The 14,339-nt window shown below is 33.4% G+C and overlaps 1 protein-coding gene across 1 annotated transcript; it reads right to left on the bottom strand.

The window, feature by feature from the left end:
* Positions 1-8,734: 8,734 nt before the first annotated feature.
* On the bottom strand, positions 8,735-12,014 carry LOC107773541 (auxin-induced protein 22A). Its single transcript, XM_075248891.1, has 3 exons — positions 11,595-12,014; positions 10,961-11,054; positions 8,735-9,153 (listed from the first exon to the last, which is right to left on the bottom strand). The coding sequence occupies exons 1-3, from the start codon at positions 11,929-11,931 to the stop codon at positions 9,045-9,047; spliced, it is 540 nt and encodes a 179-aa protein (XP_075104992.1). The 5' UTR covers positions 11,932-12,014; the 3' UTR covers positions 8,735-9,044.
* Between the last annotated feature and the right edge of the window lie 2,325 nt (positions 12,015-14,339).

Here is a 14,339-nt window from a genome sequence, read left to right on the forward strand (position 1 = left end):
GTACTTGTTCGTACCGTAAAAAACAGTGTAACTAATAGCACATGCCACACATGACTCCATATTTAGGTTGAACACATATATTAATGCATATGTAGTCATATATAATCCGTAGCTTTCCGGTTAAACATGAGTATTGATAATAATTTCAGTACAGTGGCCTAGTGGACAGACTCTTCATTAATTGTTGGACATGAAAAAATATTAAAGTGAGTTTTGGGGATGAACATTAGGCGTGGACCTGTCTTCTTGATGTGTTTCAACATTTAAGGTTATTTTTCTTGAATTGATTGAACATTGCATATTTGGCAGTTAGATGGTATCATCCATTTTCTCTCTGAAGGAATGCATACTTAAATTGACCTCTCATAAAAAGGGACGATGATTATATCAACTTTTCTCGTGCGTGGGTAAGTTATTTTTGGAAATGGCATGGATTTCATTATTAAAATTACGACGACAGGACAGAGACTACGTACTCAAAGGTTAAAATCGATTGCAAAGGACAAGAACTTGTACACTTTGACATACAACAATATCCACATGCGCTGTCTAGACTTCGTGATAGGATCGGGAACCCGGGTAGTGCGAAATTTAGTCAAACAACGGTATAATGACAATAACAAAGACAATGGAAATTGATAATAACAGCAATTAAAGAATATAAAGAAGACACAAATTTAACGTGGTTCGGTCAAGGTGACCTACGTCCACAAGCGGAGAGGAGCAATTTCACTATACCTACAAGAGTACAAAAGAGAGTACAAAATTAGAGTAAATACTCTAATTAATCCCAAATATCTCAAGAGAATAACCTCACAAGATCACTCCAAAGAAAGGGTTCACACAAGTGTTTCCCAACACTCACTCTCTTACAAAATACTCTATAATGAAATAAAGGAGGAGAAAGAAAGACAAGAGTGAAAAACTCTTGAATTGGTGTGTTTTCAAATGAGGAGAAACTCCTCTATTTATAGCAAGAAATCCTTGGACTTATAATGGATATTATGTCATGGCAAATGTCATGAACCACAAATTTGTTATAATGAATATTTTGTCATGGCAAATGTCATAAAAATTTGGCCATATTACAAGTCTCCACATTGGCCTAATTTCGGCTTATAGATAGTACATTTGTTCCACCTTCTCCGCCAAAACCCCAATGGGCAAAATCATTCTTCATAAATGCCAATCAAGTTCAGGCAAAGCTTGAACTTGGACACTGGAAGAGGTTTTGTGAACATGTCAGCAGGATTGTCTCTAGTGTTGATCTTCTGAACAGAGACTTTACTTTCAGCAATGGTTTCTCTGATGAAATGATACTTTATATCAATGTGCTTCGTCCTCTCATGATACATTTGATCTTTAGTCAAGTGAATGGCACTTTGACTATCAAAGAAAATGGTAATACCACTTTGGTGTAAACTGAGTTCCGCAAATAGACCCTTCAACCATAAAGCTTCTTTGATCGCCTCGGTCACTGCCATATATTCTGCTTCGGTAGTAGATAAAGCTACTACATGTTGTAATGTAGCTTTCCAACTAATAGCGCAACCACCGATGCAAAATACATAGCCTATTAGTGATCTTCTTTTGTCAGGATCACCTGCATAATCTGAGTCTACAAAATCAACCAAAGTGTTAGTATTTCTCCCAAACTCCAAACATGTATTTGAAGTACCTCGCAAGTATCTGAGAATCTATTTCACAGCATGTCAATGTGCTTTACCAGGGCAAGCCATATACCGGCTTACCACGCTCACTGCTTGTGAAATGTTTAGACGTGTACAAACCATTGCATACATAATACTACCAACTGCACTGGAATAAGGAACATGTGCCATGTACCTCTCTTCTTCCTCTGACTGCGGGGACTGAGCAGCTGATAACTTAAAATGAGCAGCGAGAGGGGTACTAACTGGTTTAGCATCTTTCATGCCAAACCTCTCCAAGACTTTCTCCAAGTACTTCTTCTGGGTCAGATTTAGCATGTTGGCTTTTCGATCTCTTTTGATCTCCATGCCAAGGATTTTCTTAGTTGCTCCCAAATCTTTCATCTCGAATTCACTTTTCAGCTGACTTTTCAAATTGTGAATTTCTGTTAAATCTTAAGCAGCAATGAGCATGTCATCAACATATAATAATAGGTACACAAATGAACCATCATTTAACTTTTGGAAGTAAATACAACTATCATACATGCTCCTCGAATAACCATGATCCAACATAAAGGAATCAAACCTTTTATACCATTGTCTTGGAGACTGCTTTAATCCATACAAGAATTTCTTCAACAAGCAAACACGATCTTCTTTTCCTTCAATTTCAAATCCTTCGGGTTGATGCATGTATATTTGTTCCTCAAGTTCGTCATGTAAGAAAGTTGTCTTAACATCAAGTTGTTCTAATTCCAAATCATACATGGCAACGAAGGCAAGCAAGACACGAATAGAGCTATGTTTAACAATATGTGAGAAAATATCATTAAAATCAAATCTTTGTACCTGACTATAGCCCTTTGCAACTAATCGTGCCTTATACCTCGCATCTTCAACCCCTGGAATGCCATACTTTTTCTTGAAGACCCATTTGCAACCAACAATTCTTTTTCCTGGTGGCAGATTTACAAGAGACAAAGTACCATTCTTGTGGAGAGACTCAATTTCTTCATTCATTGCAATCAGCCACTTGGGTGTGCCAGGACCAGAAACTGCTTTTGAATATTTTGATGGTTCTCCAATTTCTTCAGTTTCCTGTGCAACTGAAAAAGCAAATGCAACATAATCTCCAAACCTTAATGGTTGTTTACCTTCTCTTCTTGGTCTATGTTTGGCTATAGAATACTCCTCTTCTTCTGGTTCAACTTCAGGAGTCTCAACTTCAGAAATTTCAGCTTTTGTCTCAACTTTAGGAGTTTCAACTGTATTTTGCTCCAAAGTTGATGAGCTTGGCTCAGAAGGAATGCCAACCTCAATCTCCACCTGGTTCTGTGTACGCTTTCCTTTATCTGTATCACAAGAACTAGAAGACCTTTTTTCTAGAATATAACATAGAGGATTCATCAAAGGTTACATCTCTGCTAATTATAAATAATGGTGCCATGGGATCAGTATACCATAGTCGGTATCCTTTCACCCCAGATGTATACCTAAGGAAAATGCACTTTTTAGCCCTTGGCTCTAATTTTCCATCATTTACATGCATGTATGCAGGGAAACCAAAAATCTTTAAATCAAAATAATTAGCAGGAGTACCTGACCACACTTCCTCTGGAGTCTTAAAGTTCAAAGGTGCAGAAGGAGCTCGATTGACAATATAACAAGTTGTAGAGATAGCTTCTGCCCAAAAGGCATTTGTCAACCCAACATTTGAAATCATGCAATGAGTCCTTTCCAAAAGAGTTCTATTCATACTTTCTGCCACATCATTTTGCTGAGGTGTCATTTTCACAGTACGATGTCGAGCAATTCCTTCATTCTTGCAAAATTCGTTGAATTCATTATTACAAAATTCCAAGCCATTATCTGTTCTAAGCCGCACCTGTTTGCTTTTCAATCAAAATTTTTCATTATTTGAAATTTAAGAAAACATCACTTTTATTTTTCAGAAAATAAACCCAAACTTTCCTTAACATATACCTGGCACCACCTTTTGATGGGGTACGTGAATGACCACAAAGATCTGAATGAATATAATCTAAAGTACCTTTTGTTCTATGAATCGCTGGAGATTTGAAGCTAACTCTTTTCTGTTTCCCGAACACACAATGTTCACAGAACTCCATATTTTCGGTACTTTGGCCACATAAGAGACCTCTTTTGCTGAGGATGGAAAGACCATTTTCACTCATATGCCCCAATCACATATGCCATAATTTGGTGATGTCAGAATCTGATTTATCTGATATTGAAACTGCAGCAGCACCTGTAACAGTAGATCCCAAAAGAGTATACAACGTACCAGATCTGCGTGCTTTCATGATCACAAGAGCACCATGAGAAATTTTTAGAACTCCACATTCACCTGTGTACTTGCACCTAAGAGATTCTAGAGTGCCCAAAGAGATGAGATTTTTCTTCAAGTCAGGAACATGTCTAACATCGGTGAGAGTTCTTACCACACCATCGTGCATTTTGATTCGGACTGTACCTTTTCCAATAACTTTGCAAGCAGCATTGTTGCCCATCAAGATAACTCCACCTCTAATAGATTCATATGTGGTAAATAAATCCCGACTGGGACACATATAATAAGAACAACCCGAATCTAAAATCCACTCATTGTTAGATTTAAAACTATTATTAGTTGCTAAAAAAATAGTTCTCTCAGTCTCATCAGCAGCTACACTTGCTTCGGCAGTGTCAGTATTTTTGTGCTCATTTTTCTTTTCTGTATGCTTTTCTTTATTTTTCAATTTAAAGCATTCAGAAATAATGTGACCTTTCTTATGACAATATTTGCACATGACATTTCTGTATCTAGATTTTGACCTTGATTTAGGTTTCTCACTACTTGAATCTTTCTTATTGGATCTACCTCTTATCAATAAGCCTTCCATTTGGTTCCCACTAGTTTCTCCAGTAATCTCTATCTATTTATTCTTTTGATTTCAAAATAGATTTGATATCTTTATAAGAGATATTATCCTTTCCATAAAACATAGTATCGCTTATATGTTTAAACGACTGGGTAAGAAAACAAGCAATAACACAGCTTGATCCTCATCTTTGATTTCAGCATCTATGTTACTTAAATCCATAAGAAGAGAATCAAAAGTATCAAGATGAGTAAGTATAGAGGTACCTTCAGCCATACGAAAAGTGTAGAGTTTTTGCTTTAGGTAAAGCCTGTTTTCTACTATTCTTTTCATATATAAGGTTTTAAGCTTTTCCCATATGCCTTTGGCTAAGCTTTCTGCTGCAACTTCATGCAAAACCTCATTTGAAATATTTAAAATATTACCTACTTTTGCCTTTTTGTCTATGACGGCAAACTCTTCGTCCGTCATTTTATCCGGCATCTTCTCATTTTCTTGCAGTGTCAAATCTAAGCCATCCTGAATTAGGATAGCTTCCATCTTTAATTGCCACATTCTGAAGTTTGCACTTCGGTCAAATTTTTCAACATAAGACTTTGTTAGAGTCATTTTGTCTATTTAAACTAACCCGGTTAGATCTGGCTATGATACTAATTTGTTGGGATCGGGAACCCGGGTAGTGCAGAATTTAGCCAAACAACGGTATAATGACAATAACAAAGACAATGAAAGTTGATAATAACAGCAATTAAAGAATATAAAGAAGACACAAATTTAATGTGGTTCGGTCAAGGTGACCTACGTCCACAAGCTGAGAGGAGCAATTTTACTATACCAACAAGAGTATAAAATAGAGTACAAAATTAGAGTAAAAACTCTACTTAATCCCAAATACCCCAAGAGAATAACCTCACAAGATCACTCCAAAGAAAGGGTTCACACAAGTATTTTTCAACACTCACTCTCTTACAAAATACTCTATAATGAAATAAAGGAGGAGAAAGAAAGATTAGAGTGAAAAGCTCTTGAATTGGTGTGTTTTCAAATGAGGAGAAACTCCTCTATTTATAGCAAGAAATCCTTGGCCTAATAATGGATATTATATCATGGCAAATGTCATGATCCACAAATTTGTTATAATGGATATTATGTCATGGCAAATGTCATGAACCACAAATTTGTTATAATGGATATTACGTCATGACAAATGTCATGAAAATTTGGTCATATTACACTTCGTGTATGATCTACTTCAGTAAAAAATCTGAAAGATTTTAAACTAGAAGTTGTATATCCTTCGAGTTCCTTTTTTTTTTTTTTGATAATCGTTTTGTCTGGATCGGTTTGCATGTACCTTTTAGTTCTTGAAAGAGCAAAATTACTAGTGCAGGATTATAATTTCATATAAATAATATTTTTTAATAAATAAAAATTTAAAAATATATATAGATGACATTGATTTAGATCTTCCTTTTTTTTTGGGACTAATGACATACTATGAACGGATTGTGATACTTTTTTTTTAATTAAGCCATTCGCCCAGACTTTCACCTTTTGGTGATGGTAGGGGATTTGACATTGATTTCTACCTAGTTGATGAGTAATAATCAAAAGCTCCAGATCATGATACTGAATTTGCACTTTGATAAGTCTTTGCAGGGAGAAGAAGTCAAACCGACAGATACCATTATATGCAAATAGGCAAAAAGTACTTATTGCAGTTGAAGAGAAAAGAGAATGAGTGCAAATTACACAATTCACAGTTTCTAGCAGAACATAGTCTTAATCATGTGATTATGGATCAATTAATAGAATCCGATTTAAGATTTAAAAAAGCTTTATTAAAAGCATGTTATTCCCTAAACATCAATCACAAGAATGCCTTCTGTCGGACGTATCTGTGAGGAGATAATGGATGGCAGTTTAGTTGGTTGGTATATATTAGAATAGTACGTTACTACTAAATTATGCATCTATTGAAGAACCTGCATCGATCATAGCAAAAAACTGAATACTCCATAATATTCTTCATTATATTATTCGACTGAATAATATTATATTCTTGATTCTCTTTTTCGACTTGTATAATATATTACCCCCCTAATTCACGTTGGACATGAGAACTGAAAACTTGACCTGAGAACATGGTTTACAAGTCTGTCGTGCAAGGGTGTTCATGGTTCGGTTTGGTCGGTTTTTTCCGAAAAAGAAATCAAGTCAAGTAAGTTGATTTTTTAAATTTTGGAACCAAATCAAATCAATTAAGTCGGTTTTTTATCTATTCGGTTTGATTCGGTTTTTCAGTTTTTTCGGTTATTCATCGGTTTTTTTCTTAAATATAAGACATACACTATCAAACGCACATTCCGACGACTATATTTTCAACGTAACACTATCAAATCAATTGCTCTTTGAGAAATCTATCATTTATCAAGATACATTGATGATAATTGAATCAAATAGTGATGAATAATTAAAGTACTCAATTAAAAATCGATTATTTTTAACATGAAATAAATTCTTGTACTTAGGAAAAGAAAACTACCAATCAAACTAGAATGTAAAGGCAAAGAATTAGATTATTATAATAGTAAAGAACTAGACTAAAAATATAAATGACTAGTATGTACCATAATTTTTTAGAAACTTTATATAAAAATATACATATATATAGGTGTAATAATAAATTTAAATAGCTACTTTATAGTCGGTTTGGTTCGGGGTTTTACGGTTATTTTTTTATTAAAACCAAAACCAAACCAAATTTGATCGGTTTTTAAAATTCAAAATCAAAACCAAACCAAACCTAAAAAGTATCGGTCGGTTTGGTTCGATTTTCGGTTTGGTTCGATTTTTCGATTTTTTATGAACACCCTTACTCCCATGGTTTCTCGTGTGCCTTAGAAATAATTACTTATGTTGGTCTTTTATGTGATGCACTTTGATTGAATATGGAGTTTAAAAAGAAAGAAAGACTTTAAAATTTATGGTCTAAAGCAATCTATTTCTATTTGTATGATTATAATTATCTTATTAATTAAAGGTAAAATAAAAAATTTAAAGTTAAATTAGTTCTAAGTATAAAAATATTAAAAATAAACTAAAAAGAAAAATGCATCACTGAAATTGGGACGAGTAACTACTATCTTGTTCAAAAATGGATGTTTGACTGATAAATTTTTGGATTGCGATAGACGTCTGAGAGCATGTAAACGTTAAATTAAGTTATGCTTATACTGGAAACTTTCATTGTTCATCTGTATTTCATATTCCCAAGAGAAAGATACATAATGCATGGGAAATGAGTTGGATGATACAGGAACCTTGCCGTTTTACCCGATATATATGCATGAACCTCTATATATATATATATATATATATATATATATATATATATATATATATATATATATTCAATTGGTATCTCTTCTAACTAGGCCAATTATACCATGTGGCATTGTAAACTTTTCACTGGATTCTAGGGGTTTGATTGATCCAAGCTTTAATTATGTTGAACAGATAAACAACAGAATGAACCTAGCCACCACATTAATCAAAATTATCTATTTTAGAGCTATATTTGCGTATCGGGGGTCAATGTATTATTGCTCCTGCTTTAGAATAGAAAAGGATTTAATTATGCACATTGATAGTATAAGTTTTTTAAAATTATCAGTGTATTTGTATCTAGCTAGTACAACAAGTTGTTTATTTTATTTTCTTAGTTATCAAATTAATTAAGTTTATCAAAAACAGTTAATATTTGTTGTTGTACGTAGGTCTCTCTAATTAATCTGTTTTTGCAATCAATAATACAAAATCTCGTGTAGCGGTCGGAAATCCATGAGTCTTCGAGTATTATCGTCTCCCGCTATAAAAAATGAATTTACATGTTCTTGTCTAAAATAAATCAAGCTCGCACGTCGAGAATATAATATATTACTACATTGTTTCTAAATATCCTCTAATCTGATATCTCAATAGTGTCCAAACTTACCTTAGCGTCCCAAAAACTATATGTAAATTTTAATGGCACAGTATCTTACATCATTATTTTCCTATTTTTCATGTAGAGATATATTTGTAAACAATTGTGTTGCAGATTAATTTTTCAAATATGGGGTCTCGGAAACTTGACTAAAGCTGATCACCATATTCGACGTTGCAATAAAACATAGTTACCAATAATATATAATGAGATAAAAACGAAACGAAATTTTTTAAAAAGAGAAATTACATGTCCTAAAAGTTAATGCAGTAGCTGCGAGCTTTAAGCACATTATCCAGAATCTGGATTACACATAACAATAATAGAGCAACAAAATAACTAGAAGAGGAAATCATATACTTATACAACACCTAAAATTAAATTACAGCGACATTTGATGTAGTGTATATCTGAAACAAACATACGAAACAAAATATTAACGTAATTGATTATATGAGAGGCCACTCGTCCAGTGGTTAATCTCTCTATTTCTCACTAATCCAGTGATTGCAAATTAAAGCCTCATTTCTCTTTGTACATTCCCTTGAGAAAGTCCTTTGTTCGAATCCCTATCACCTTTGCATCCGATCTCTTCATGATCCTCAGCCTTTTGCATGATTCAGTAAACATCCTGTAAATCACGGTTTAATATATTCATCAGATTTTCTATTTTTTCCCCGAGATAAGAGTAGTCTGATGCACATAGCATCCCGCATTCACGCAGGGCAGGGGAAAAGTATCCTAATACAGACATTAATGATTGCTTTCACAGTTCGAATTTGTGACTTATAAATCATACGGAAACAATTTTACCGCATTGCTCTGAGGCTCCCCTACAAATAATACTAAACAACAACAAAAAAAAATAGTGTAATCTCACAAGTAGGGTACGAGGGGTAATATGTACGCAGACCTTACTCTAACTTTGTGAAGTTAAAAAAGTTATTTCCAATATATCATAATACGAAAAGATCAGTTAAAAGAAAATATAAAAAAAAAATAGAATAAAAAATATTGAAAACATAATTGATTGTGTACTAGGACGAGATGGCAAAGTTGTCTAACAGTTAAATGATAGTCCAAGAGAAAACGTGGTCCAGAAAAGCTTTCAATGTGATAATTACTGCTTGACCTGCTATATATTGTCCTATGGGACAGTCTTGTCTGATTCAACAATTTCTTCGAAAAAATACGTGTTTGTCGGCAATTTCTGACTTCTGGAGAAGAAACTGTGGTTGGTGAAAATCATTGTACAAACTCAGTTTCCCTCTGCCCTTTCACTTTTTGTGTGGGGATACTTTAGACTTTCGGTCTTTTTCTTCGACTATATTATTGAAATTTTATTAATTTTTTTTTTATTCTATGAGTTTGATTTATATGCTAAGTAGTTTAAATTAGGATCGGACTTATCACACATGATTGAATAATTTGTTGCTTCAATTTTTAAAAAAATTGCTCCTACAATTCAGGGATTTCTTCCTAAAAATTGGGTTTTCTTTGGTAACACCGTAAAAAGAAAGGATATAATGGTGGTCGTTTTCATCTTTGTCACTGTTTCCTACGAAAAAATTGGTTTCTAACCTGTCATTTAAATCAATTCTTCTCTCTCTATAACAAGCTAGTTCAGTCGTACTGCTCAAGTCAGCAAAGGAAACTTAAACCTAATATATACACGTAACCAGACACGAATCTAAGATTTAAATTTTATCAGTTCAATCTTAAGATTTTTAGCATATAAATTATTTTACTTTTAAGGTTATGAGCTCATATCTACTAATTTTTACAATATAATAGATTTTTACACATAAATTTATAATTTGTGCTAAAAGTACTGGGCTCAAATGAACCTGGTACCTTCATGTTGCAGTAAAAATAGCACGGACTAGCCAGTTTTCGGACTGGTAATTGAAAAATAGTCAGCGTTTGCAAAGTCATTAAAAAATAGCCACTATTTTGCTGCAACACGGAAAGTTCCAGCATAATATACTAGAGATTGATTCACTTGTGTATGAACTTCCAGCAAATTATGCCGGAACGCTCCAGCACACGGAAAGTTCCAGCATAATATACTGGAGATTGGAGCACATGTGTATGAACTTCCAGCATATTATGTTGGACCAGTATATTATGCTGGAACTCCAGTATATTATAATGGAGTTCCAGTCCGGTATTTGTTTTACTAAATCATCTTTATTAATTGTAACTAAAATCTTACCAACAAAGTAATACTTCGTCCTTCCCATTTTAACTGTCGCAAAATAATAAGTTAAAAAGCAAAATAATAAGTTAAAAATAACTTATTTTTAATATATTGGAATAGTAAAAACTTAAAAGAAACAGTTAGTATAAAATATAAATTAATTGAGGTTCAGTAGTTAGGAGTCAGTTAATTAAGGTAAGTATCTAATTTTAGTGTAGAGGTAGAGAACTGAACTTACTCCCAGGGAACGTCGCCGAGAAGCATCCAGTCTCCATCTTTGTCCTCGTATATAGGAATGTACTCTGAACTGTCTCCATCTTTCACCGCTTCGCCTGTCCATATTTTCCCAATCTCATTATTCCCTTTGTCTTTCTAAACCTTCTTTATAATATTTGTAGTAGTATGTACTAATTTCACTATAACTATTAGTACATTATGTATTTTTACAATTTTAAAATTAAAAAAATAATATTTTTAGACCTCTTGTGGGTAAATGATTGATTTTTTACGTGTAAAAGTAAATCTCTCATGTGTAAACAAAAAATAAAAAATAGTCATAAAACTAAAAATAAGTTTGCAAAAAATCACAAAATCAATTGACTCCCAATATTCCTCATGTTTTTCTTTTTTAATTTTTACACAAATAGTACAAAAGAACATTTTTTACTATCAGTATATTTTCACTTGTTGTAATAATATATTAGTATTTTACAAGTTATCAATTGACATTTGCTATAAAAAGATACTTGGAACTTAATGTCGCTTAAGTGACATGATAAATTTCATAATGCGGTTAAAGTATATCAGTAAAGTTTTTGTTTTGCAATTTTGCATGGCATAATTTAATAAACCGAAGAAGCAACAAAACTTACAAATGCCATAGCAACCAAAGAGCTTTTCAAGATTCATCACAAATTCAGAGTAGTCCTTTTGAGTTCCCAAATCAACTTTTCTAAGAAAAGGGACACCATCTAAGCTAACTTTCACGTACATTTTCGATCCTTCACAAATATTATTAAAGCTATAATTCTTTCTCCGATAAGCACAAACCGGCGGCCAACCAACAACTTGGTTTTTGTTGTGACACTTAACATCATCATCGTCGTTAACGTTGCTGCTACTTCGATCATTGTCAATCTCTGAAAACACCCTTTTCTTTTCCCCTGGAATTCCCAATCTTAGCTCAGTAATTTCAAGTTCTGTCGCCATTATTTCTTTTGCTCTTTTTGAAGAGTCAATTTTTTGAGTTAGTTGTTTTGATCAGCAAAAGGGGTAGTAGTTTTAATTTATAGTAAATAGAGGAGCAATGCCAGGTCAATGAAGGCTAAATGGTCGGTCACATGAGATAAAAATGGTAGGGAACTATATGTTACCTAAAACACTAATATGGACCGGCAACTTCCTAATTTTATATGGGAGCACAATCGTACGTTGGGTTATACTATAATTTATAAATTTTGGAGATTTAGTGAGTAGTGTTTGATATTTGTAAACAGAAAACATGCCATGTGATCTCCCTGATTGAAGGGTTCGTCAATTTATGAATTATGTGCATATTTAGACACACACATGCGTGTATATGTCTGCAAAAAAAATACACCGAATATGTTGTGTAATTGTTTCAAGTGTAAAGTGAGGCTTGGAGAAAATTCATGGAAAATAAATAGTGAACCGTTTGGCTTTGGAGATCATAGAGAATTATAACCTGGCCAAGCATTTAAAATCAGTTTATTTTGAAAAATATTTTTCTCAAAAGTATTTTTTTTTAAAATAATGTTTAGCCAAACTTTTATAAAGTGCTTCCAAGTGTATTTTTCTCAAAAATATTTTTGAAAAAAAGCTATACTTTTTTTTGTTTCTCAAAAACCATTTATGCACTCAAAAGCACTCTTTTACTTCTAAAAACTTGACCAAACAACTTTGGCAAAAATAGCACTTTTGTCCGCAAAGAAACTTGGTAAACATGCTATTAGAATGCAAAAGGAAATGAAAATATACCTGATAAGCATTAAAAGAGACATATCAAAAATTAAAAGTAGGTTGTTTCAACACATGATGTTATATTAATCCCTATATATATAATATGTGTATATACTTATGAGAGAGGTTAGCAACGCAACTTATAGAAGTTATTATAAGTTATAGGCCTTACAAAATCATTTCCTAGTCACATTGACATATTGAAATTAATAGAATTTTAAATGCAACTTATGGAAAATTGCTTCTTGTGGCGAGTACAAATCTGTATGAACATTTCCAACAATATCCTATCAAAGAACAGCGACAACCAAAATTCAGAAACCATAGTATCTCTAAGATATAGGAAGCAAAAAGTTTATGTCAAAGAACAATTAGAATATCATGCAATTCTGTTTAAAAAGAAATGATTAATCTACCACCGCTATTGGTACATAAAATCATGCATTGAATAATATATCCTTGAATCCACATAATTGCTCTAATCAGTCTATTATTTAGCAATGATATAGTAGTAGGACTTATGCAAATTAATGAAAAATTTGACATTCTTCCTCCCAAAAGAGAAAAAGAACCAGAAAAATGGGCACTTCCCTCCGATGTTGATTACTTCTGATTTGTGGTGGCAAAATGGATAGAAAAATAGTTTTTCAACCGTATTATTCATTAAAAATGAGCTGGATAATGAACTTTTCAAAAATGGATCAAATATGAATAAAATTCATATTATCCACTTATAGCTAACCAATGGGTTTAACTTTAACATTTCAAAGACTCAAATTGGGTGTTTTCTCAAGTTTAAGAAACTAGGTGTGATGACTCGATATGCCATCTTTAAATTTAATAATTATTTATGTGTTCTTAAACCTTAAATAGCACCATTCAGCTTTTCTCGATTTGCATGAATAGTCCGTAAATTTTTCGAAAAGTTTTATGTGAAAAAATTGATTAAAATGTAAAATATTACTTCAAAACTCATTTGAGTTGACTTCGGTCAACATTTTGAGCAAACGGACCCGGATCAGTATTTTGACAGTTTCGGTAGGTCCGTATCGTGATTTGGGATTTGGGCGTATGCCCGGAATTTAGTTTTGAGGTCCCTAGCTTGAGTTATCGCCATTTATTGAAAATTGAAAGTTTGAAAGCTTAAAAATTCCAAAGTTTAACCGCGAATTTGACTTCATCGATATCGGGGTCGGATTGAGATTTCGAGAGTTAGAATAGCTCTGGTATGTCATTTATGACTTGTGCGCCAAATTTGAAATCATTCTCGAATCGTTTAATACGTTTCGGCACGAGTTTTGTAAATTGAAATGTTTGAAACTCAAAAGTTCGAATCGAAGTGTGAATTGTAATTTCGATGTTATTTGATGTGATTTGAGAACCCGAGTAAGTCCGTATTACATTACGGGACTGGTTGGTATAATTGGACGAGGTCCCGAGTGGCTCGGGTGAGTTTCGGACGTGTTTCGGATTATTTTTTAAAAATATGCGTGTGTGGTTCTGGTGTTTCGCACCTGCGAAGAGGGAGCCGTAGATGCGCAGCTGCTTCTGCGAGAAGCTGGTCGCTTCTGCGACTTGGGCACTGGCCAGTTCCTTCGCTTTTGTAGAGAAATGAGGCGCAGATGCGCGACCGCTTC

The sequence above is a fragment of the Nicotiana tabacum genome, unplaced genomic scaffold (assembly GCF_000715075.1).
Source record: "Nicotiana tabacum cultivar K326 unplaced genomic scaffold, ASM71507v2 Un00298, whole genome shotgun sequence".
Lineage (NCBI taxonomy): Eukaryota > Viridiplantae > Streptophyta > Magnoliopsida > Solanales > Solanaceae > Nicotiana > Nicotiana tabacum.